This window comes from Pungitius pungitius, chromosome 16 (assembly GCF_949316345.1).
Source record: "Pungitius pungitius chromosome 16, fPunPun2.1, whole genome shotgun sequence".
NCBI classification, from domain to species: domain Eukaryota; kingdom Metazoa; phylum Chordata; class Actinopteri; order Perciformes; family Gasterosteidae; genus Pungitius; species Pungitius pungitius.
In genome coordinates, this window is record NC_084915.1 from 7031002 (window position 1) to 7057408 (window position 26407).

Here is a 26407-nt window from a genome sequence, read left to right on the forward strand (position 1 = left end):
AAACCAATTGTAACCTCATAGTTGAGCTTGAAATAGAGGTAGCGCTGAGCTGATGTTGCGATCTTTGTCCAGGATAAGGTCATGGGCTCAAGGGGAACAGTTTATGATGACAAATGACTTGATGTCCCAGTTTTATCTACTAGATCTCCTGTAGCCATCTGGGAATAGTTCCCATAGGCTCTATACAAGAAGTGGACGTAGTCCCCGAAACTTCAGCAATTGGTTTGTCAACTACCGCCTTGAGTGTGGCTTTTCTGATTTTCTGCAACGAGAAGTGACATGACAAGCAAAGGCTGAATGAGACATTTTTAGGCAACCAAAGCGTTGCAAGTCATTTCAGTAACGGAAAACATGGTGAGAAAGGGTTAAAGTTCTAAGATGAAAACATGGTCAACTCCCAGGCCGGACACGATCACAAGGCAGATCTAGCTTAAAGCATACCCTACAAGACCATAGTTACTAGATGAACATCATGTTGTATTAGAGACAGGGTGACAAAACAAGTAAGTAATCTCCTCATGCAATTTAATAGAATCAGACTTATTTTTACAGACAGAAGCATTCTCAAAAATGCTAAAAAGCTGAGCAGCTGGATTTGATGCTGTGTTTGCTTCTTTTTTTGCCACCTTGGTCTTTTTGTGTTCATATCTGGTTGGCAATTAAAAATAATGCAAGTCTGAGCTACTTGTGCATTGGCATTGGTGCATTGACTTTTTAGATCCAGGGGGCTACCTGATTGGCTCTTGGTGTAGTTACGGATATAAAGTTGACTACTTTTGTTCAACTTTTAAGCCCTGTGGAACCCTTGTCTCATGCACGAATACCATTTTCTTCATGCATGCGCATGTGTGTGTGTGTGTGTTCCAGATTTGACCTGGAGGTGAACCAGGCTCAAGCTGAGGTACAACGAGAAAGGAGCCAGAGGGAGAAGCTGGCTCGAGAGAAAGACTTAATGACTGGTGAGATGTTTAACCTCCGCCAGCAGCTGCAGGTAAGCCCCTTTACACTACACTACACACTTCAAACGTGATCGGATCTCCTCTCTCAGGGGCTATACGTCTGGTCCACCCGCTCTCTATTTGACGTAATTGGGCTGCTCCAGATGTCCTTTAAACTGTATCTCTTCCACCTGCAGGACAAGGACGTTGAATTGTGCGCAGTGAATGTGAAGGTGCAGCAGCTGGAGGCCGAGCTAAAGGATCTCTCCTCCCAGGAGTCGAAAGATGAAGCGGCGTTGTCGAAGGTCAAAAAGCAACTTCGTGAACTCGAGGCCAAAGTGAAAGACCAGGAGGAGGAGCTGGACGAACAAGCTGGAACCATCCAGATGCTGGAGCAGGTAGAGGGCGATGCAGCATAGTTAAATACTTTCTACTGCTAAAAGTTGATTGTATCACACTATTCAGTGTTTCAAACTGTAACTCAATAGAATTCTACCTATTAAGACATTATTTAATTAAAGCATCTCCTTTGTGATGGATGGTAAAAATCCAAATTAAAAAAATCTAGTTATTTTTCATTTTTGGGTGTTTGTCTCTTTCTTCCTTCCTCCATGTTTGTTTCCCTGTCATGCGCTCAGGCTAAGCTCCGGCTTGAGATGGAGATGGAGAGGCAGCGGCAGACCCACTCCAAAGATATTGAGAGTAAGGACGAAGAGGTGGAGGAGATCAGGCATTCCTGCAGTAAGAAGGTTGGTGCTGCTCATTCATTGTACTTAGTGATCGAGGCATATTGATTGTCCCAATTCGTATATAAATACGCTGTATTCATACGAACAAAAGTAAAAAGTCATTTCAAAAGACCACATTATCTAACAATATTATATCCAACTTTATATCCACATTCATACTAATAATAAAATAAATACAGCTTAGATGATAAAAAGTGTTCTTTTATCTCTGTTAAAAATGAAAAGTGAAATATCAGATTTTGCAAACTGATGGATCTACAGGCTAGCAGATCGGCGGCGGGTTAGGGGAATACATTCGTCTTTGATGTGCAAGAGCAGCCACCTCTAGAAGGATGGTTAATGTTGTGTTCGGTCAGACTTTATCACCGATCATCTGTCCTGACACTCTGTTCCCATGTCCTGCAGCTGAAACAGATGGAGGTGCAGCTGGAGGAGGAGTATGAAGACAAGCAGAAAGTGTTGCGTGAGAGACGAGAGCTGGAGTCCAAACTGCTGAGCGCCCAGGACCAGGTACCTCCATCACTTTCCTCTGGTCCCTGTCGGCACTGTTAAGTGTGCACAATTTAGTGTGCGCCACTTCTTTTTGATGAGAAAGAGAACCGCTTTGAAGTTTGGAGGGGTGCCGTGGGACAAAGAGGGCCAATAGAAAACCAGAGAGTTTATAACAATACAGGCTAGACAGGCAGTTTGTTTGTCCTTCAGGTGAGCCAGAGGGATGTGGAGACAGAGAAGAGGCTGAAGAAAGACCTGAAGAGAACAAAGGTCCTTCTGGCTGATGCACAGATAATGCTGGATCACCTGAAGAGTAACGCCCCCAGCAAGAGGGAGATCGCACAGCTCAAAAATCAGGTATACCCCCCCCTGTTGAACACTACTGTGTCTCATTCGGATGAAACAAAAACACATACTTTTATAAATTGTCCTGGTGATGGGTATACTCTTGCCCAGGTGGTTAAATGATCATTCCTCTGCAATATATTGGGATGGCTAGTGATCTTGGTCGACTAATATTTGTCTCCCATCCTGTTACGGGTACCTTCTCCTTCCTCTTGTTTCCCACAGCTGGAGGAGTCAGAGTTCACTTCAGCGACTGCAGTGAAGGCTCGGAAGACGATGGAGCTTGAAATTGAGGACTTGCATATTCAAATGGAGGATGTGGTCAAAGCCAAGATGACGGTAAGTTTTCACATGTGCAGAGTTAAACGCCACAAATTTTCCAATTTTTCACTCCAGCAAATGTTTTCACTATACATTTAAGTGTGTTAATATGTGTGTATGTTTTAACATATCAATAGATAATGAAACAAACCCTTTTGTGGAAACAGATTTTTTGACTCAATAGTTCATGTTAATGTTTCTATAGTCTTCCTTGGAAGACCAACAATATTTAATTAAGGGAGGGCCTTTGCCACGCAAGCATTCACTCTTAAACAAATGCAGCTGGGCTCCACACATTATTATGCAGGCATCATAAATCCATGGTGGTATATTAGAATAATAAATGCCCTTTGGCTTATATCTGATTTCAATGTTTTTGCAGTAATGCATAAATAAGCTTTGTGGAATTTTTTTTCCCTCTCCATCTGCTCATTAATGGCTGTCTCGTGAGAGTATTGCCTCCATGTCAAACTCGTGGACGTTTGTGTCTCTGGGGGTGGCACACACTGAGTGCTTAGTGCCGATGCTTTGCGTTAATTGCTGCATTTATGGCTGGGAGAGGTCCTGGAAATGTCTCAGATTAGAGAATGCATATTGAGGATCTGAATCCCCCCCCCGGCCCTGAACACAGAGGACGATCTGCAAACAGGACATCGGCAATGTGCTTCACTGGCTGTGCTTATCCGTGTCTAAATGAGGCAATTGATTATCTCCAATTGGTCTCATCCCTCGGCCAGAGCCCATGTCCAGATTACATTTCACTGCCATCAGCTGAGATTTCAGGACTGCCATGGCCTGGCCAGCTAATGACCATTTATCATATTCCAAAGCTCATGAATAAGCCCTGTCATTCAATACGGAAATGTATGTTTCTCCTTGTCCTCAGTTGGAGGAGCAGGTCAGCCGTCTGCAGAGAGAGAAAAATGACCTGCAGTCCCGTATGGAGGAGGATCAGGAGGACATGAATGAGCTGATGAAGAAACACAAAGCTGCAGTTGCCCAGGTAACCCAACATGCCTAATACCTCGGTGAGCAGTTTGAGAGCCTCAATATTATGAATTACTTATGTTGCCAATGCTCCACCCAAAATAAAACAGAAATCAGTATAATTCCTGTAGTTGGATAAATTGTTGTGTATTGTCTTTACTTTGATCATTAACATTACCTTCTTCTCTGCATGTTTAAATAGTGTGGCTTTGAGGTTTGGAGGACATAGTCCCCTCTAAACACACTGTGCGCTCTGCAATCAGGGCGAGGCAAGCTGTTCTGCAGCAGATCACATGACAAATAAATTGGCACAAAAGTACAACGTTCATTAACCATTTTAAAAAGGGATAGTTTTTTTTGCATAAAATTGAAACCTATGAATAGCATTAATGACCTCTCCTCTCCCACACACAAATATCCTGATTTTAGTTTTTTTTGTGGATATGTTTGCACTAGTCTGCCAGGGACTCGAGCCAGATCAGTGACCTGCAGGCTCAGCTGGAAGAGGCCACGAAGGAGAAGCAGGAGATCCAAGAAAAGGTACAAGGAAGCATTTCAAAAACACTGAAGGTTCCTGTTAGGAACTTGTTTACTGCATCAACACTGATTCTTGTGACCAAACGAAAACGCTCAGTCTCTTCTCAAAATTGCAATGAATTAGTTTGAATCAACAAAGATTTAGAGCCAAGGTGAGAAACCGTTCTTTATTGCCTCTGAGTACTCATTCTAAAAGGAAGGGGGCATGTACACAAACTCGATTGTTTCTGTATGGTTTAACCTGTTAGATAAATTGAAAGCAGTCATTCCGGTTCTTTCAGCAATTTTCTATTAACATTGTGCCTCAGCTTCTGTCTATGCACCTTCTCTCGTCACTGTCCTCGCTGGATTGCCAATGCATATATTTTCTTTTGTTTTGAACGTTAGAAATTTTTTTCAAGGCAATGAGAAGGTGACCCTAGCGAGCATCATAATTATTCTTATCTTAACTATTGCAGTGATTAAATAATTGGACACAAAATCAGCAAAACCGTGTTACTGCATTAGAATGGAAAAACAGTGAAGATGTTATTTTACTGTCAAACATGATATAAAATCCCTTCCAGCAGATGCACACTGCTGTCACACACAAAATGTCAAGCTGCTGCCCCGTGACTTCTGGATTTACTAGCTGCCTCGCACACTCACTCACTACCATGACAAGAGGAGTTGCCCTGAGATATGCACTTTTGTGCCTTTTTTGTCGAATGACATACTCGCATGGGCATTTAATACATGTTATGATCATGAAGAATTCATATTTTATGTCTTTGAAAAGCACTTTATGGGCTTTTTATATTTATTATTTATATATATATATTGTATTATATGATATGCGTTTTTCTGTGTACCAAGAACTGATATCAGCAGGTGAGATGCCACCTGCAGGGCAACCAGTCTCTGCATGACTCCTAGATTGAGGTTGACATTTTTGGTTTGGAGTGAAACGTCTGTCCACAACTAATAGTTGGATTGCTGTAACATGCATATCAATGTTGCAAAGGGATCCATTAATTCATCAAGGCAAATAGTGAGCCTGCAAATATTTTTGTGTACCTCAGATGCAATTTGTCTTTAGCACTAATATGCAACGGTTAGCATGCTAAACAGCATGTTCATTGTGACTGTGCATGCATCTTACACAACTGGCACACAGCTCACTGTTTTAAAGTTTAATATTTTAGTAACATGGGGGTCATAAAACTCGTCTGATTTAGCATGTTTCTGGACCGATTAGCTTAGTTGTTGTATTCTTTGTTTGATTTGTCAGCTAAATGATTGAGGCTTGGCTTAATGTGTATTCATGTGGTAAAAAGGTTAATGCACCTGATTCAGGCTTATGTTGATAATAGTGCTTTTATGGTAATAGTGTTTTGATAATAACTGTTTTTCCAGAGGATAGCCTCTAACGTATGTGTCACGCATTAATGAATGCTCATTTTGCTCATTATTTTTTTTAAGGCTTTTCTTTCCAAAATGAATTTCCCCTCGCACCATCAGAGCTTGTTTTAACTCGAATAAGGCAATCTAGTGCTTTGTTTGCCTGCACGTTACATACGCTCAGGCTCAGAGTGACAGGACTCCCTGAGGAAGTGTCGACATGCATTCACTAAACAAAATCAAACCACTTACCTTGGAACACAAAGTGTCTAAATATAATTCCACTAAAGGACAGAATTGAGCTCTTGACCGTACTAACGGCAGACCCCGTTTTTATTGGATTGATCAATATGCATGCTAAAGCTTTGGTGCACTTAGATGTGTGCAAAGCCATCTCATCAAAACATTTTTGGCCGCTTTAGAGATACACAACAGTATGTAAGGCATTATTAATGCCAGAGAAAGCGGCGATAGTCATCTGAAGCATTTGACCTTGAAGTGATTATCGCATCCCCCAGTGGGAGGGAAATCTGGCTTCTTTAGTAGTTTCAAAAGGGAAACTCGGATGCAAAGTCCCCCCCGTTAGGAACTGCCTTTTGGACCATTTTTCGTGACGTGTCTTTCCTCTTATCAGTTGTGAGAAAACAGTTCAGATGGAACAAACATGCTTTGAACGAATGGATGCTCTTTCCCAAAACCCGGAACATTACTGTGACTCAGCCCTGAACCCCAAGCTTGTGTCTTGACCATTTGCGGTGAGATTCGGGGAGCTCATCTAGAGTTCATCATTCATGCTGAATGCAACATGTTTCCACAAAGATTGATAACATCTTTACAAAAAAGGAAAATTAATTTTGTATTACATGCATTGCATTAGGGAAAACTCTTTCCAAGCCCTGAGATCTAGAGGGTCATCACTGGTCCTTGGGGAGGGGTAGTTTGTATTTACGTGTGTTTATGTGTGTCTCTTCCAGCTTCATTCGCTGCAAAGCCAGCTAGAGTTCCAAGAACAGTCCATGGTGGAAAAGTCTCTTGTGTGCCGTCAGGAGGCCAAGATCCGTGAGCTGGAGACCAAGCTGGAGTACGAGAGGACACAGATCAAACGCATGGAGGTGAGTCATAGACGTGCTTTGCGAACCTTTGTTCTGTTTTGTATTTACCAAGAGCAAGAGATGATAGAAAAATATCCCTTGCATAGATCCAGCTCTTTGCATCTGCTAAGGAATTCATGTTTTGATTGATAGTTGAGAAAAGTGCTGTACTCAAATCTTTTAAAAGTTTTTTAACCCTCGTCTGAACCCAGAGGTATACTTTGTTGTATCTCACGTGTGCTAAATGCAATTTTTCTTTCCTTTTACTTTATCAATGATTTTTTCCCCTTTGTTTCTGTTTCTGATTGAATAGTGATCACTGGAAATACCAATATATTGGCATAACGCAGCAGTAGAAATTTAACTAGTTTTTGCTTCAGTTTGTTCTAATTATCAAAAGTTTCATATAGTCCTTTTTAATGAGGGTGAAACAAACGGACAAATACAAATTCAAATTACATTTTCTCAACCTTATTTTCACAAGGGTTCCATATCGAGAACATGGTTTTGTATTGAATCGCAAATGGAGCTAAAATGCGTTTGAATGATTATTTTACAATTGACACAAATATTGTTTTCTTAAAATAAAGGACTTCAAATTGTAGGCAGATTGACTGTACCTTTCCCAAAATATAATTGTCTGCTTTTGTTTTTCCGCATGACAAAAATTACACGACTAATTTTGTCGCATTAACATTGTCGCTATTCAATTTTAATATTCCTTTCATGTTAAATATTTTGACAGGGTATGGTGTTTAGACCAGCTATAGTGAGCTAGCACCAAACATTTAAGGGAAAAACTGAACAAAGGAGATCCTATTTGCTCACTTGACTGCTTGTAAGAACAAGTTTGCTCTGCTCACCTGGAATCCTCCCCAGAGCCTGGTGGGTCGTCTAAAGGAGAATCTGGAAAAGTTGACCGAGGAGAAAAATCAACGGATTGCTGCGGAAAACAGGGAGAAAGATCAGAACAAGCGAATGCAGAGGCAGATGAGGGACATGAAAGAAGAAATGGGAGAGCTGTCGAAGAAGGAGGCCGAGGCGAGCCGGAAGAAGCACGAGTTGGTAAGGCTGCTAGGTGATACTATTTACCTTAGCTCACACTAGAGGAGGTAACCGTACTTCGTCTGTGCTGTCATCCATTCAACAGGAAATGGACATCCAGAGCTTAGAGGCAGCAAATCAGAGCTTACAAGTGGACCTTAAGCTGGCCTTCAAGAGGATAGGTGACCTGCAGGCTGCCATAGAGGACGAGATGGAGAGTGATGACAATGACGACTTAGTCAACAGGTGAGATCCAGACGTAGCTGTCTAAAAAGGAAAACACAGACTTTGCTCCAGTGGATCTGTAATGTTTGGTACCTCAGGGGATACTGTGCCATAGCTGAAACACTGAACCAGTTATTTTTCTGCAAGAAACTAAAGAAAAGTGAACTGCTGTTTTTTTTGGCCTGTCAATCACAACTTCTTCTTTTCCTTCTTTGTCTCCCACATCTTTTCCTGTCTACCTTTTTAGTACTGTGTGAGTCATAATACAGTTGTTGTATTGTTATTTCTCTCACACGGTTTCATTCGGCTCCCTGCTTCTGATCTTTTGTCTCTGCGTTGGTTTACCCTGTACCGGCTACCGGTTACTTCTCTCTTTGCAAAGGGGTTGAGGGCTTTGCTACCTCTGAGCCCTGGCTGCAGTAATACAGATCTCTATAAAAGGGGAGACGTTCCACGCGCTAGCTCTGTTTGAGGAGGCGCAAGGTTTACCAAGTCACTGCTTTACAATCGATATTTATTTCATGTGCGTGTGTAAGTGTAAAACAATTTATTTGCTGTTATCTCAGCTGGTTGTCTTCTTTCACTGTTGTTTGTGTATCTCACCTTCTCTTTTTTCCCTTTGTTCCCCCTATGGTGTTTTCCACACTTCTGGCAGTTTGCAAGCCACGGTGACAAAATATCAGAAAAGAAAGAACAAAACGTGAGAATGGAAAAAAGCATGCTTTGTCTCTGTCAGAATGGTTATTTGCAAGTTGTGTTTTTTTTTTCTCACCTGTTTTTTAACCACAACAGAGAATAATGCAGTATTTCATAGCCCCTCAGTCTGTGTTGTTCACAGACTGAGGGGCAAGTCTGTGTTGTTCACAACACAGTGAGAAGAAGTCTCTTTAAATAGATTGGAAAGCTTTGTCTGTGGTGTATATCTCAGATAAAAGCCACGCTTAAAGGATGGCCCTGGTGTTTCATTTAGTTTCATTTCCTTTCGGGCTAAGGGTGTCTGGGCACAGACGGCCAGGGCTTGTTTTACTACATTGGAAAATCATCAAAAATCTGATGGCCCATAGAACACTTAGCAGAGTTTAGAATAGTAAATGTACAACACCGCCATCCTCCTCCAAGACAGTCTCACTGCTGTTGAAACAGCACCTTGTTACACACCGGCTGTAATACTGCATCATTGTCTCTTTATGATCCGATGTTTGCAGCTTCGTAATACACCTTTGTCATGCATGTGCTTGAATTCTTACCCTTCTGCTGCTACAAGGTGGGTTTTCCAAAGCAAATGCAACAGGCCTGCATATCAGTTATCACATTTTCATTTAATGATACATTCATTTGAAATCAAAACTAAACTTAGATTTATCTGTAGAAATAATTACACTACAATTAATTTTGCATTTGGACAGTTTTAAATATACTGTAGCGACCCTGTTGGGGACTCGGTCAGGTAGCGTCACTCTCGGCGCTCCGGCCAATCAGACGGGACATGGGAGGGTCTGTCCGGGGGAGCATGACGTAGTTCCGGTTGTTGTGTTGTTGGAAGTGTTGACTGAGTGAGCTGGAGTTACTGTGTCGGACGCTGTGGTGTTTCGCTAATAAAAGGATCTCTGCCCGGCAACTATTCGTCTCAGCGTGTTAAGTATTCCACCACGCCCGGACGTTACATTGGTGTCAGAAGTGTCTTCGTACGGACGATATCGTTGAACCCGGTGGAAAGCTAGCGGTTAGCCTGCTGTGGGCATGGATCGTGTCGGCGGGACGAGCGGCTACGTTACGGTAAAGGAAGAGAGGAAAGAAGCGGAGGAGGGAGCTAGCGGGTGGTCGAAAGACATGGCCAGAAGTTTCGACGGAGCTACTAGGGGCGCGAGGGCTCGTTTGAGAGAGTCTGCAGTGAGGATGGCTAGGGACGCTGGCATCAGTCCCGCGGCGGATTTTCCCGCGGTTTCTCCGGGGAATGTAGCGTCAAACTACAATGGCGGCGCCCATCGCTCGGCAGTCCCTACGGTAAAAACACCGAAATACGACGGTAGGACGCCATGGGAGGCTTTCCTGGCTCAATTTGAATTGCTGTCGCATGCAGGGGAATGGTCCAATGAGACTAAGGCACTTCAGCTGGCGTTGTGTCTCACGGGGGATGCGCTGTCATGCCTGCTGCTGCTGAGCCCTGAAGACAGACGTCGTTACCCAGCGCTGGTAGGGTCGCTCCAGAGGCGTTTTGGACAATGTTTGCAACCCGAACTCCTGCGGAATGAACTAAACAATCGCTGCAGAAGACCGGGAGAGCCGCTGCGGGCGTTGGCAAACGATGTGGAAAGTTTGTCACGGAGGGCTTATGCCCACATGCCCCCTGAAGTGCAGAGCGAGCTGGCGCGGGACCAGTTCATCAGGGCAATTGTTCCCACAGAGCTGCGTGTCCAGGTCCAGCTGCAGCACCCACAGTCATTGCAAGCGGCTTTCGAGTTGGCTGCGGAGAGAGAGAATGTGTGGGGTGCAGCGCCTGGAGGCTACCATAGTGAGGGAGCACCTATGGCCAGGGCGGCGATGGCGGTCCCTCCAGAGGCAGAGAAACCATCGTGGGTTACGGAAGTGACTGAACTGATCAGGGCTGTGTCACTACAACAATCACACCGGCCGCGACCCAGAGTCTGCTGGGGGTGCGGGCAACCAGGGCATTTGGCCAGAGAGTGCCCCAAACCAAACAAGTACCAGGGAAACGGCCCGGGGTCCGCATAGAAGGGGATACGCGGACCCCGGCCGTAACCCCGACCACAGCGCCACGAGCCTCGGCAACAGAAGATGACAACGCCAGCATGGAGCCCGTCGTGGCGGTGGGGCGCACTGGGGAAGGTGACTCGTTCTATGTGCCGGTTACCGTGGAAGGACTGCCCTGCTTGGCACTGGTGGACACCGGTTCGACAGTAACTCTGGTAAGACCAGACATGATCACAGACTGGACTCATCTTGACCCCACCTCAGTGCGACTTCGCACTGTTACCGGAGAGCTGGCACCCATGAAGGGCAGAGGTCTGCTGTCTTTATCGGTGGGAGGGGTGACGGTGTGCCACCCGGTGTGGATAGCTGCAGTTCAGGACCCATGCATTCTGGGTTTGGACTTCTTGAGGGCCACGGGCTGCCATCTAGATCTACAGCAAGGCACAGTGAGTCTCCAGGGAGGGCCTTCCGTCACCTTGCTCTCCACCCCCAACCCGTCCCTACCCCCCGGGCCTCCAACACCAGCGGCGAGTACGGTGGTGACGGTCCCCTGCAACGCTATCCCCCCCGCCTGCCCACGCGAGTCATCTAGGGTCTTTCTCCCGGACGTCCACACCATGAGCCGTGCAGTGGAGGCGCCAGCAGCGATAAAGGAGGTGTGGAGAAAGAACTGTGTCGGCCTGCAGCCGCAGCAGCAGGAGCAGCTGTGGCACCTTCTCCTGGACTTCCAAGGCAGTTTCGCCAAGAGCGAGGATGAAGTAGGGCAAACTCACCTAGTGCAGCATGAGATTGACACAGGGGACGCGCGTCCCATCAAGTGCCGCCCCCGCCGCCTGCCGATGGCTCGTCAACAGGCTTGTGATGACGCGGTCACCAACATGCTCCAGGCAGGTGTCATCGAGCCGTCCGACAGTCCCTGGGCAGCAGCAGTGGTCATGGTCCCCAAGAAGACAAAAGGATGGCGACTCTGTGCGGACTACAGGCCAGTAAATGGGGTGACCAAGAAGGATTCTTATCCGCTGCCCCGCATTGACGAGTCCCTAGACCTGGTCTCCGGGTCGTCGTGGTTTTCGTCCTTGGACCTCCGCAGCGGATATTACCAGGTGCCACTGGCCCCGGAGGCCCGTCCCAAGACTGCTTTCTGCACTGGGCGGGGGCTGTGGCAGTTTAAGGTTCTCAGTTTTGGACTTTGTAATGCCCCTGCCACTTTTGTAAGACTGATGGACAAAGTACTGGCGGGGATCCCCCGGCAGCAGTGCCTGGTCTACCTGGATGACATTCTGGTCCATGGTAAAACATTTGAACAAGCCCTGGCGTCGCTGCGGTTGGTGCTGGAAAAAATAAGAGCGGCAGGCCTGAAACTGCATCCGGAGAAGTGCCATTTCATGCAGAGGGAGGTGTCTTTTTTGGGGCACCGTGTAGGTGGCGAAGGCATTGGCACCATGCGAGAGAAGGTGCAGGCCGTCGCAGATTGGCCCACCCCCACCAACCAGAAACAGTTGAAGAGCTTTCTTGGCCTGGCCTCATACTACAGGAGGTTTGTGCGGGGGTTTGCTGGCACTGCTGCACCCCTGTTCCATCTGCTGCAAAAGGACCAAGAGTTTTCCTGGACGGAGAAATGCCAGGCGGCATTCAACAACCTGCGGTACGCCCTAGTAGAGGCCCCGGTGCTAGCCCCAGCCGACCCCAGCTTGCCCTTCACGCTGGACACGGATGCTAGCGGATCAGGCATCGGCGGAGTACTCTCTCAACCTTTCCCCGAAGGCGAGCGAGTGGTGGCTTACTTCAGCCGGGCGTTCAACAAAGCCGAGCGAAGATACTGCGTCACCCGCAGGGAGCTCTTGGCGGTGGTGCTGTCAATCCGGCATTTCAAGTACTACCTAAGTGGCCTGAACTTTACGGTGAGGACAGACCACTCTGCCCTACAATGGCTCATGTCATTCAAGGAGCCAGAGGGGCAGGTGGCCAGGTGGTTGGAGGAGCTCCAAGCGTTTAATTTCAAGGTGGTGCACCGGGCTGGGACACGTCACACTAATGCCGATGCACTCTCACGACGGCCTTGTGCCGCAGGAGGGTGCCTCTACTGCGACCGGAGAGAGACCCGCGAGCGGGAACTGCAAGAGGAGGAGGGAGTCGGTCCGTCCGTGCGGCGGTTGGAGGAGGTTGTGATCCAGGATCGTCAGACGGTGGAACTGTCAGAATGGAGGCGACACCAGAGGCATGACGTGGACCTACAACCGGCAGTGCAGTGGGTGGAGGCACAGCGGCGCCCCCCCTGGGAGGAGGTGGCAGTGTTCTCCAGGGCAACCAAAGGGTTATGGTCACAGTTTGAGTCTCTACGCCTGAGCCAGGGCGTGCTCCAACGGGCATGGAAGGAGCCAGCAACGGGGGAGGAAAGGTGGCAGATGGTGGTTCCCAAGGTCCTGCGGGGTTCGGTGCTGGAAGCCATGCATGGAGCTGCAGGGGCGGGACATTTTGGAGTCTCAAAGACACTGCGGCGTCTTCGGCAGGGATTCTACTGGGGACAGTGCCGAAGGGACGTGGAAGACTTCTGTCGCCGCTGTGACCCCTGTACGGCACGAAAGGGGCCCTCAAGTCGCTCCCACGCCCCGCTGCAGCAGTTCCCCGTGGGGGGCCCAATGGAGAGGGTGGCTGTGGATGTGGTTGGTCCGCTGCCACGCTCAGACGGAGGAAACCGGTATGTGCTCACCGCAATAGACTATTTCACAAAGTGGCCAGAGGCGTACGCTTTACCAGACCAAGAAGCAGAGACGGTTGTTGAGGCCCTTGTGGGTGGCATGTTCAGCCGGTTTGGCGTGCCGGAGACCATACACAGCGACCAGGGAAGGAACTTCGAGTCGCGGGTGTTTGCCACCATGTGTGAACGGCTGGGCATGCACAAAACACGCACCTCCCCCCTGCGGCCACAGAGTGACGGACTTGTGGAAAGGTTCCATCGCACTATGGGCCAACAGCTAGCCATCCTCACGTCACAACACCAGCGAGACTGGGACAGGCATTTGCCACTGGTGCTCATGGCTTGTCGCTCTGCAGTCCAAGAGACCTCCTCCTGTACTCCCGCCCTGCTGATGCTGGGAAGAGAGCTCCGCACACCGGCAGAAATGGCTTTTGGGCGCCCCCCGGAATCCTCAGAGCCCCCCTCAGGCTCAGAATATGCCAGGAGGCTACAAGACCGGCTCGATTCAGCTCATGTTTTTGCCCGTAAGCAGCAGCAGAGTGCTGGCGTGAGACAGAAACGCAACTATGACATGAGAACAAGAGGAAAGCATTTTCGCGCTGGAGAGCTGGTCTGGGTCTACAACCCCCAACGAAAAAAGGGCCGGTGCCCGAAGCTGGACAGTCAATGGGCGGGGCCCTGCACAGTGTTGGAGCGGGTGGGTGAGGTTGTGTACCGGGTGCAGCTACCGCCCAAAGGCAGGAGAGTAGTGCTGCATAGGGACCGGCTCGCCCCGTACAGAGGGGTCGCCTCCCCGCTGCCAACAAGTGCCCGAGGGACGTCCTCACGGGGTGTTCCCCTGGGGCAGCCCCCGCCAGGTGCCTCGGGGACAACGGGAGAAGCTGTTGGGCCCGAGTTTCCAGCCGGCTTGGCCCTGTCGCCACCCACAGATAGACACGGACTCCTGGGGGGTGAGGTGGGGCCTGACATCGCCACGGGTTCAGGGGGCACGACCCCCCCGGCGGCGAGGCCGCAAAGACAGAGAAGGCCTCCGGTCCGGTTCGGAGACAGCGGAATTTAGGGAGGGGAAATTAGGGCTAGCATACACCTTGGGTCTTAGAGGTGGCTGTATTCTTCTGCAAAAAAAAAAAAAAAAAAAAAAAAAAAGCGGTGTTCTGTTTTGTTCTGTCCTGTGTTCGATTGTAGGTGCATGGTTCCATTTTTCAGCAGTTCCTTGGGGGCAAGGACCTTTGTAAGGGGAGGGTAATGTAGCGACCCTGTTGGGGACTCGGTCAGGTAGCGTCACTCTCGGCGCTCCGGCCAATCAGACGGGACATGGGAGGGTCTGTCCGGGGGAGCATGACGTAGTTCCGGTTGTTGTGTTGTTGGAAGTGTTGACTGAGTGAGCTGGAGTTACTGTGTCGGACGCTGTGGTGTTTCGCTAATAAAAGGATCTCTGCCCGGCAACTATTCGTCTCAGCGTGTTAAGTATTCCACCACGCCCGGACGTTACAATACTTTGTGCTCCTTCCGAAATATTGAAAAATACTTTTGGCGGTGGCTGCCTGGCAGAGAGTATAAAACCATTTTATCAGATTGAAGAATGGCTCACAAGGCCCAAGTATGTGCAATGGTTGTTTTATTTCCAATCCCAATAAACAGAGGAGAAGAACCAAAGTCCCAGGAAAATGGAACAAAGATGATGATAAAATAAGCTGGATAAAGAACTGAAATAATGTGGCTTCACAGTGCTACAAACCAAAACTCTCCCACGGTTAGGTCCTCGGCGGCTTTAAATACCGCTCCTGGCACCGCTCTAATTGGACTGAACATTGCAAGGTTTCCAACTATGCACAGGTGGGCTGACTCAGCCTGACTACAGTGATGGCTGCTAGACATGCAGGCAATATGGCCAAGTGAAAACATATATCGAGGGAACCCCTTTTACAATAGATTCCATGCGTTGTCAAGGCATCTCATGAAGAGATGGGCTGTATTGTGCCTTAAAGAAAGAATAAGCACGTTGCGGGAAACTTGCACGTGCTCTGCAAGGCCCGAGGCGGAACTGTGTGAGCGATGCTGGTGACTGTAAAATGATTGCTCCACGGCTGCACCGTCAGCAAATGTTGCAAGACAGTGACGGCCCACAATGCGCCACTGAAAAGATTAGACCCAAACGCTTGGCTGTGGATTTCCATGTGTGCATGCGAATACTCCACTAATTCAATCTTGTTTCATAGTGCTGTGAACGATTTACCTTGTCTTCATCTTCCTTCCGTCTTCCTTGTAAAAAATTTTGTCATGATTGTAAATGCTAATTAAGTTCTTTTGACTGATTTGAATACAATTTTTTTCACTTACTGTGCAGTGAAAGGAATGTTTTAGGCATGTTTCGTAATTTAAACCTTCATCAGAGCGAAGAGAAATCAAGTCTTTAGTTTGTGGCAAATGAACCCGTCCATAATTTCCTGCTTTAACCTCTGATTGCTTCTTCATAGAGACGTGGCATTGCGCCCTTTATATGCTTTTTTTTATCAGACATGTATCAACGTTCTGCTTTTCAGTTTGTGCAACTCAAGGAAAAGAGCAAAGCTTTTCCATGTTATTCAATTGCCTTTTCTCTCCATTCTTTGGCATCATTGCATTAGCAGGATGGGTGAACTGTAATGGAGGAGGTGTTGTTTTTTTTCTAAAATTATGAAGTGGATTTTCCAGATGATTTACATCCCTATTCAATACGTTTTATGCAAAAAGAACAGAGGTTTGGATAGCTGGATTATTATTATTGCATGGTAAGATGACATCCGTTGCCAGCCGTGTAGCAGGCTATGTTAAAGTACAGGGGTTACATCTAATACATAGGAATATTCATCTGTGCGTTATTTCCTTCACCTTTTAATGCTAATTTCCCTTCAACATGTGATGAATTACCTCACAGTGCGTGCACACTATTTCATTAATAAAAATGTATGCACTTTGATCTTTTTTTTTTTTGTACGAATAATTAGCTAATATGGAGCAGACACTGGTGTTGGTACCACAAGCGCTAAACCAATAAAACCAAGCCATACGAGATTCGATGCTGAGTGTAAGTATTTGTGACAAAGATTTACAACCAGTGCTGGCCAATTGTCAGAAGCTATCAATGTTCCCTTCTACATTCCTGGGGCTTGTTTGTATCTGAAAGCCTCAGGACTGGTTAGCTAGCAGCCTGCGGCCACGGACAAATCACTTTTGACACCATTTGCACAGCACTCAATTGCAAGCCACCTTTTATTTTGTGTGTGTGTGGGAAGAAGGAGATGATTTTGCTTCGGGCTGGTTTCAGTGTTTTGTGGTGCGATATGTTTGGGTTAAAAGAAGTCACATGATCCCCAATGACAAATTGGCAGCAGCTGTCAACAACTTTTGAGTTTTAATGAGCCTATTACCTTGTTGTGGCCGGTGTCCATCACTAGCATTCAGTATGCAGTTTTTTATATAATGGCTGAACTTGCCGCTTAATGCCCCTCTCGCACTTTCCTTAAAAAATATCATAATCAGCTAATTAGTCTCTCAAATCTCGGAAGCCGGTTTATAAGTTTGATGGTACGAAAACGAAATAATGCTTAATGCTCTTAAAAGGGCATGAATACCATTTGTTATAAAAGAGTGTGAGGCTTCTTTATGTATCTGCTTGCTCCCTTACAATGTGCGAGTGCACACCACTGGCACTAGTACTGCTTCAGTGTATGGGAAAAAAAGAAGCTTTTAGGCAGACCACCAATACAAAGGGATGGGAGCAGTGGGGACACTTTGTTCTCTGAGCAAACATAACTGAATATGAGATACAAGGCTTGGTGACAAAGAAAATGGTACGCTGCTCACTGAGAGACCTACGTAGATGGATATGTGGACAAATGATAGAGCTCAGCTGTCTGTCATCTTACAGCTCTTTGAATATTGTGTTTGGCAAAATAATACTTCTAAGGAACAAACATTCAGAACCATGTCCCAAGGCTAAGATAGAGAAGCTTTGCAGAGGATAAAGATCTGGGATTAACAATTGCAGCTCCTGTGTGACGACCCTGTCATCGCCATCGTACACATGGTTGTTCTGCTCTGAACCGAATACTAAAGAATTGAAAATGTTACTCTCAAACAAGTCAAAGGTAGTTTTAGGACTTCTGAACATATGCATTGCTGTACAATTTCACACCCGTTTTTGTGAATGTGAAAATTAATATTCACACATCATGTAGCCAAGGACAACGGTGTAAAAATCCGCATTGTGAAAGCAGAGTGTGCACAAAGACACGGAGCAACATTCCGACCATGACCGCTGTATTGACTTTGAAGTTATGCCACTCTGCACTTACCATTTCCTGTCACATTAACCCCCGTGAACAACGGGATGCATTATTTAAAAAACTCACCCGTGATTTCAAATGAATGAGGCCTGACCTTATCCAGGTGGGATCTACCAAGATTTATCACCCTGATCCACAGGTTTCTCTTTATTGATTGTCATGTCAAGCGTGGGACCCACAGGGCTGCCTCGTGGCTCCGCTCCAATAACAATCACTAGGAGCCGGTGACATGCCACGCAGATGCTAGCAGCACCGAACCAGCCAAACAAGTTAATTATGTCTCCAACAGTTTCATCCACATTCTGCCTAGATCACTCATCCGTCTGTGTAATGTTCCGTCAATCTTCATGGTGTAATTTCGGTATCATATTATCATGCTTGTCTGGCTTGTCTTGCATCGTACTGGACTTTTCATCCAAGAAATTAATACAACTGTAACATAACTAACAAAAAGCTTGTGATATGTGTAAAATAACAATTTTGCATGTGTAATTCATGTGATGTTAGGCTATATAGAATATTAACATAATGAGTGATTTTGTGTAACTTATTGTCAGAAAATCTACCTAAATTGATACTGAATTAGTGTTCAATGTGATTTAAGGCAGTATATCTTAATATGATCAACCTGATTCTGTCCCTCCGCAGTGGGGACGAGACAGAAACCGATTCTGAGGTGGAGGACCGTGTGGACGGGGTTAAGTCTTGGCTCTCGAAGAACAAAGGCTCCACAAAGACCTTGTCAGATGAGGGAAGTTTCAAGAGCACCAGGTGAGTGCCCACATCCTTGTGCATGACGACAGATAACCATGTACATCCCTGTGGAGACGCAATGATAAATGTAGCCCGGCCTTAGAGAAGGCCCAGGATTACTTAGGGCAGTTTGCAACAGAAGGATGGGTATTTCATGTGATTAGGTGTCGTCTCTTTCTCACTGTAATCTGTCTAATGGCAGGAGGCGGAACGGGGAAGCGGCTGCTGTCAAATTTATTGAAGTGGCCTGTGGCCAGTTGGCACGGCTGCTTAATGACGCCCCTGCCACAGTGAGATAGATCTCCTCACTGGGAGATAGCTTCACTTTCGGCAGTGTATACTGTACATAACAGCAATAGACTCTTGACTGGTCCCAAGGACAAAATGAAAATGACAAATGCAAAATTCTGTCAAGTTACCAAAAGTCCTCGTTAACACAATTGGAATTTCTTAAGTATGTAGCGCTCTGATTTTCTTTCTTCTTTTTGTTTTTTGTTGGTTGTCGCTGGTGTCCATTGATTACATAACCTTTTAGATATTCAGCAAATGCTGATACCCAGGAGGTGAAAGAGGGTAAGGAGAAGATGAATGACGGAGGTAAAGATGGGAGAGAGGTAGAGCAGACCAGATCAGTGTCTGTCATGAGTTCCTTAAGCTACAGGAAGCGTTCCAACCTAAAAGACTCTATAGGGGGGACAGGCGATGACAGCTCCCTGTTCAGCACTCTCAAAGAACAGCCCGACAAACCCGACCAGGCCTCCATGCGCAGAGCTAAGGCGAAGTCTGGAGTAAACCAGGATTGGAAGAAGAGCCAGGCGCAGGACGACTTGGACGACAAAGGCTCCGTCATCTCCCTGGCCTACTCTGAGGCCACCAGCAGAGCGAGGAAGGGCCTGGAGTCCCGCTGGACCGCCCGCACCAGCCCGGAATTTGACAAGGACTCCACGGTGTCCTCGGTGGCTCCCAGCAGGATGTCCACCAGAAGGGGCCTGTTGGACACGGACGATGACAATAAGTCGACCGTGAGCAGCGTGAGCCGCGCCAGCCCCCGGTCGCTGGCGCGCAGCAGCTCGTGGAAAGACGACAGGCGGGGCGGCTCGCGCCTCTCCGTCGCCCGCAGCTGTGGCCTCAGCGAATTGGGCCTGCGTCTGGACGACGACGAAGACGACGATGGCCACAGTGTGGCTCTCACCGAGGGCGGAAGGTCCTCTTTCAGTCCCCGCTCCCTCAGTCGTAGCTTTTCTACCCCGGCCCAACCGCGCTCCTCCGACAGAAATCCGCCGGATTCATCGGACATCAAGACGGTCACCCACCGCAACTACCTGGACCCCGACTTGGAGGCCGCCATCAATGAGGTGCTGAGCTTCAAGCCCATCAAGTTCAAGCGCAGCAAACTCGACGAGTCCAGTGAAGAGGAAGAGGATGAGAAGAAGGGGTTAGGAAGCCAGGACGGTAGGAAGAGGGCAGAAGACGGGGGGCTCGGCTGCAGCACAACCGGCCTGCTTCGCTCGGCGTCAGGCTCCGCCCTGGACTACACCCACCGGCCGGCAAGCACCCAAAGCACCAGCAGCTCCCGCAGTCGGAAAGACAAGAAAAGCAAACTCTCGCCGTCCTCCTCTTCCTCCTCCCCCTCCTCCTCCTCCTCAGAAGGCCGGCACAGCAGAAAGAGCTCAAGGGGGAAGAAGGCCAAGAAGTCCAAGAAGAGATCTAAGAAGAAGAAGCAAAGCGAGTCAGAGGATTCCTCTTCCTCCTCCTCCTCCTCGTCCTCCTCCTCCTCTTCCTCCAACTCGACCATCTCCTACCGCAGCTCCAGCTGGGCCCCAAAAAAAACCTCTGACGATGACGAGCCAGAGCCTGCGGGTTGGGGGCCATCAAGCAAAAAGGATTCCAAGAAGAAGCAGAAGAAGGTGGAAAGGCTGGTGATGAAGTACCGCTTTAAGCCCGACAGTGACTGAGGCCATAGTGGAAGGTGATGCTCAGTGTGAAAGTAACTCAAGAGCATGGCCGAACCGAGACTGATCCGGGATGCCTCACTAAATGTACTAACTGAGTTTGGCGTGGGAGATTTTTTCTTGTACTTAATCTGCTTTAGATTTAGATTTAGATAATGCCGACTTGCATTGTACTAGATAAGCACGAGCTACGTTTCCAGGAGTCACATAGGCCAATTACTGCATGCCACCGATTGTTTTCCCAATGCTCCTGCCAACATTTGTCCTCTATAAAAATTCACCAATTTGCTTTACTGTAGTCACCCCCCCCCCCCAATGTTCACTACAGACAAACTGCAGGCACTTCATTTTTATTTCTAAATGTCATTATAAACGGATGCGGATGCATTTGATACGTCAAGTGTATATCAGCGATTTACTGCTTCAACATTTCTCAGAAGCAGCGCGGATTGTCTATCTCCTGCTTCCAATTTGCAAAGACGGCTTTGAGTGTTTCTCCTGAGGTTGTGCTTGATGCTGTGTCGTGTTGAGAGGGTAATTTGGCTGTGGCACAAATTGATGTTGGCAATTAGGGAAAAAAACTTAAATGACACCAGTTTTTGCCATAACACGATAACCGAGCGGAGTTAGATGAGGTGTTACACGGCTGGTGACATTACTTGAAGGGAACACTTTGCATTAAAAACTTCAAGCACTAAGCTTCAAAAGACGAACTGTTCTGAGTGTATGTTCACTGATCGTTTGAGCACATCAGCCTCCTGTGAGAATTAGAAAAATGGGTGCAGGCTTGAGTTTTTTTTATTTTTTAAATGTGTCCCTGTTTGCCTTTCTAGTTTAACACTGGCTCTCTGTTTTTAATCATCGTACAGTAAATTAAGAGAGTTTGTTTGGATTTAAACGCATTAGAGTAGTTTTATGATTCTACAGAAAACTGTAAAACTGTGTTTCAGTGTTAAAAATATAATGCCAATGTTTGCCAAGAGTGCTGACCTATAGTACGCAGTTACAAGGCAACACCAGCTAAATCACCACCCAAAAATGATCAACACTCCTTCAAATTAAATATCCCTTTCAGAGTAGATAAACGTTGCTCTGAGTCATTTCATTTCACCCATAGCCCTCCTTCTGTCTAGACGTACACATCTTGCAGCACCAGTATGCAGGATTTGGTACAGCCGAGCACTCAGAAATTAAAAGATACAATGAAGTAGTGGGGGTTAGTGTATTAAAAGAAAATGTTATGTGTTTTTATGCTTATTTTTCTTAAAGAGCACTGTTCCTGTTAGTGTGAACGTATGAAATCTCTTCATTGGTAATTCAACTAATGCATTGTCTGCTTGTCAGGCCATGCGTCGTCATGACAACATGATCTAAGGGTTTTATATCCATTTTTTGAAATGACCTTTAAGGCGATAGGTAGAAGCAACGTAAAGCTGGGTTATGCTAATGCCTGACATTTACCTTATTAACTATAAACACAACTTACTAATATGTAGACATCTTGTCATTGTCTCAATGCTGGTGCATGGCTTTTCTGTAGATTGTTTTTGTTGTTAATGTAGTTATTTTGTAGATTTCCGTTGTTTATTGCAGCAACGTGGACCAGGAATAATTAACAGAATATTTTATCTAACAGACGAAATGCTTCTTTTTCTCTCCCCATTGCATAATCTTATTCTCTACATTGTTTACCCACATTTGTATATCAACTGTATGTAGCCAACTAGTAACACAATGCTGTATCTGTTTGTGTGTGTGATTTGACCCCTGCAGACACCTGAGTGTCGGCAGATCTGACGAGGAGGAGGATGAGGTGGACAGAGACGCCGGCCGGCAGTCGAGGGGGCCGAGCACAGAGAGTGCATCGTAGCCTCCATTAGGGTCAACTCAAGCTTTCCAGTGACATCAGACACACAAGTCCAGCTGCTTTCAGAGGCATGGACAGAGTATGCACAAAATATATAGATGCACAATATATATATATATATATATATATACCTATTACACTTAATCGCATAACGAAGTGATGCTGCCTCCGTGTTCTTTTGTGTCCACAGCATATTGAATAAGTTAGTTCATACGGAGGAGGGAAGTTCTATGAAAAGAACTTCCAGCAGCTACTTAATTTATAAGAGCAGCTTTACAGGCAAAGATGTGCCCTCTTCTGCACTATGCTCTGACTTTTCAGATAGCTTAGCAAAGAGGATTTAGATAAGACGGATGTGGCTACGCTCCTCCAAGAAGGTCTGACCGGCCATCAAGGCCCCCCCCCCCCTCCCCCATTATTGTGGACTATAGCAGTTGGGAGGAGTTGGCCTGTTTTTCAATTAAATATCTTGCCGTCGGTTTACATGTGGTTAAGATGTCTATTATCAAGGGGGACTCGGTCATGATTGCTGACATCAAAGTGTGGTCATTTTAGGAATTACATTTCTATTTGAGCCAAGCTGTTAGATGTGATGCATATGTTGGAAAATGATCTAAAAGTGTATTTAAATGGTATACGTAGATGTATAATTGCCTTTAAATGAATATGAAAAAGATACAATTTAAGATTTTTTTAAACCTAGTGGTTGCAACACTTAAAATAAGACTTATGTCATATTTCCTGCCACAATTACTTGGTTCTTTTTGAGGCTTTACTGTGCTTTTGTTTGCTTATGTCAGATTCTGAAGTTCAAAGGGAATGTGTTTGTTATTTTAAATTAGCTTTCTTTTGGAGCTGTCGAGACCATGCAGATATATGATGAGATGCATTTTCTTTTCTCAGAACACACAAACCATGGACTTCATATCATAAATTAAAGCTCCTTTTAATGTCAAATAGAATAACAGGATAATTCCAGTAGGATGGTGTTCATTTTGACGGTTTATTTGCTTGTTTCTCTTACATGTGTGCGGTGCAGATTGTTGTGAGTTTTTTTTTTTTGGGTTGCTATATTGGTTCAGGCATTAAAATAATTACACCCTTTTCAGCGCAACATGGTTCTTTCAATTGTAAGTAAACCCCATGTTTTCTTCAACTTATGCATTTGAGAAAATGTGTGTTGTTGGAGGTTTTGTCCATGATCATGAATAAGTAGCTCTCATGTTGTTACTGAGTTATTCCCACACTGTTGTAGCCAGGTTGTCCACGTCAGACTATTCATTTATTTGTACTCCATTAGCCTACTCAGTATTAGAATACTGCCAAAAACTCTGTTAAAGCCTCTCTGCTCTTATATTTAGAGATATTTTTTATTTTTAGCTCACACATGAACCTTGTTGGTTATCTCTATTTTTAGCCTCACGGATGATTGTGAGCTTGTGAATTTCGAACTGTATCTAACTCGCATATAGGTAGATTTAAATGAGAAAGCATATACAGAATATGTGCACGTCTGCCTGTGTGCAAAAGAAAAGCTTCAAGTGTCTGACTTCCTATTTGCATATCTTCTCAGAAGAGGCTAATCTGCATTTCTTGTCTTATTTTCTCCTTTTTTTTGTCTTCACATGAATATTAATGCTGAGCACAGGAAACTTTGATGTCAGTGATTTAAAATAGACTTGTTAACTGGAAAAAACTAAAACGCTTTGAGTTGCATTGCCTCAAAGTTGGAGTTGCTGATCGTGTAAGTTGAATAAGTTTGTACACTTTGTACACAAAAGGCTTGTCTATTTTGGTTATTCAACAGATCCGTTAGGATGTGAGTGGAGTTTTTTTTAAATAATAAATGTGGCTGTTTGTTTCCAGAATCAGTGTTGGCTCACTGTAATTGCGTAGAGGTGTGGTTTGGATGAGGTTTGTTTCACATTCACCGAAGTGAGAGAAAAGGAGGTTAGAAAGGAGGCAGGATGTTTTTAGCAAAACAAGCCATTGATGTGTTTGATTAATTTTAGCTCACCCACCCCAGAGTAACTTCTCATCATACCCATCCCTTTTTCCCCAGGAGACCACGTGGGGGGAAACAAACAATTCATTGAAATGATTAATCTGGAGCCGTTGGAAGACTGAATTGCTTGCTCTACCTTGCAACACATGGCTTGTTAAAGCTGTGTGCTACACCGCTAAGCAGTTCAAAAAAACCAGCTTGGGGCAAATTCGGATGGATCAAAAACCCGAGAGCAAACACAGTCTTTCTATTCTGCTTAGTTGAAGCTTACCTAACCTCAAAGGGATTGATGCTTTCAGATTACCACCTTGATTGACATTCACACCCGGTGAATTTTGCTTTCAAGAATCCCCTATTTTTCCAACCAATGTGAAGTCCTCCTCGTCCCTGTACACAACCTGTTTCGGTGCTTCGCTCGGTTCCAGAGAGCTTTTTCTCTAATTTCCATTCACTTGCGTGCACCCTCTGGGTGGCTGCGTGTTTCTGCTTAAAGGCTTTCCATTGAGTGACAGATTAAATTCTGCTCCCGATTTTCCTTATTTCGGCTCCAATACTGTTTCACAAGCCACTGGAGCAGGAAGTCATTAGCTCGACAAAGCCAACCAAGTCTGTGTTTACCGTGCCACTCTCCCTGTGATTTAGACGGAACGGCTCGGCCACAGACATCTGCTGCACTGGAAGTCTACTGCGCCGCCTCCACGGACAGAGAGAGCTGCCCTGTGCAACAACATGGTGGTAACATTATTGCACACACCGTTCGTGTGGTTTGGTCGAGCTTCTGAGTAGGTCGTTTTGTGATATCTTTAATATTTTCATCTGGGATTTGTATGGAATTGTGTACTTGATATATTCATGGAAACTACTTTGCTCCTCCGACAATATTATGCGCCAGTGTGGACAAAGATGCCGTTTTTAAATTTGCAAAGCAGATGGAAAACAGCCAAACTGACTGGGAGCTCACTATCAACTAAAACTGCATGCCATTTTTCTTTTTTTTATTTATTTATTTTGCACAAGCTGCTCAGTTTGCCAAGCATTCTCCACATGTTGACCTTGGTTGGAGGCCACGCTGCGAGGCAGTAAAAAGATATTATATTAGTTATAAGCGTGAACATGTTTATCAGGCATCATCTTCTACTATTAGCGCTCCCCGTGTTCTGCAGGATTCCTGCTGTCAATGAAGTACTGAGACCCTGCCTGCAGGGACCAGGAGAGAAGGCTAATTTTTTTGCTATTCTGAGATGCAAAGATACAACAGTGGAGACCTCTGCGTTTCTTGGATATCAGTTCCGCTCTCATGCACACCGCACATTAGTTTCCCTTGTAACGAGGATCAAAGGTAGGCTCAAACATTGTTTACAAGTCTTCTCCGGCAATGATCTGTTTTTGTTCTCTTTCCGTAGCATAAAGTATACCTAGTATTTAGGTTAATTTGTATTATGCCTGTCCTAATATATGAACACAGTTTAAACATTAAAACCAAATTGCTGAAATCCTTGGAGTGGGAAAAGGAGACGTTGGGAGCGTCCATCACCAGTTTCAGTTTCTGTCTCTATAGCTGCTCCACAGTATGCAGGTGGCCAAAGTCTCCCGCTGTGTGCAGAGCTGTTCAGTTCTTCATGTCCCTGCCAAAGTAGAGTTGGTGTGTTTTAGAATGTACTCCATAGCAGGCCACTTCATCTGAGGGATTTAAAAAAGGGCACAAATGGTCCTTGCCCCCCCAGCCTTTTTCAGTGGTGAATCTTTGGAAAAAGAATTTACCCGTTTTGTAAAAAAAACACTTCGCTCCGGCATTGCAGTGAGATTTTGTTTTTGTTTTTCTATTGATATTGTTTATGTTGCATGGACCTCTTTTTGTGGGTGCCATTTCTCGCTATCAAGGCTGTCCATGTTGTACATCCAGCTAATGGGAATCGATAATGGCAAAAGAGGTCCAGTGGTAACAAATGCACACAGTCCCTAAATTCTAAGGGGGCTGTGCAA

The 26407-nt window shown here is 45.9% G+C and overlaps 1 protein-coding gene across 3 annotated transcripts in view; it reads left to right on the forward strand.

The window, feature by feature from the left end:
* LOC119215260 (unconventional myosin-XVIIIa-like) overlaps positions 1–24287 on the forward strand; it is a 54310-nt gene extending 30023 nt beyond the window's left edge. For 2 of the 3 annotated variants that reach the window (XM_062558033.1, XM_062558034.1), the window contains exons 34-48: positions 868–985; positions 1130–1336; positions 1577–1687; positions 2093–2197; positions 2390–2536; positions 2750–2863; positions 3732–3848; positions 4289–4372; positions 6724–6861; positions 7720–7905; positions 7991–8130; positions 8765–8809; positions 18496–18618; positions 19136–20569; positions 22326–24287. In XM_062558033.1, the coding sequence (XP_062414017.1) occupies positions 868–985; positions 1130–1336; positions 1577–1687; positions 2093–2197; positions 2390–2536; positions 2750–2863; positions 3732–3848; positions 4289–4372; positions 6724–6861; positions 7720–7905; positions 7991–8130; positions 8765–8809; positions 18496–18618; positions 19136–20555 (3055 nt within the window). In that variant the 3' untranslated portion in view covers positions 20556–20569; positions 22326–24287. The remainder of the gene's footprint in view (positions 1–867; positions 986–1129; positions 1337–1576; positions 1688–2092; positions 2198–2389; positions 2537–2749; positions 2864–3731; positions 3849–4288; positions 4373–6723; positions 6862–7719; positions 7906–7990; positions 8131–8764; positions 8810–18495; positions 18619–19135; positions 20570–22325) is intronic. The other variant, XM_062558035.1, reaches the window with a different exon arrangement.
* The last annotated feature ends 2120 nt before the right edge of the window (positions 24288–26407 follow it).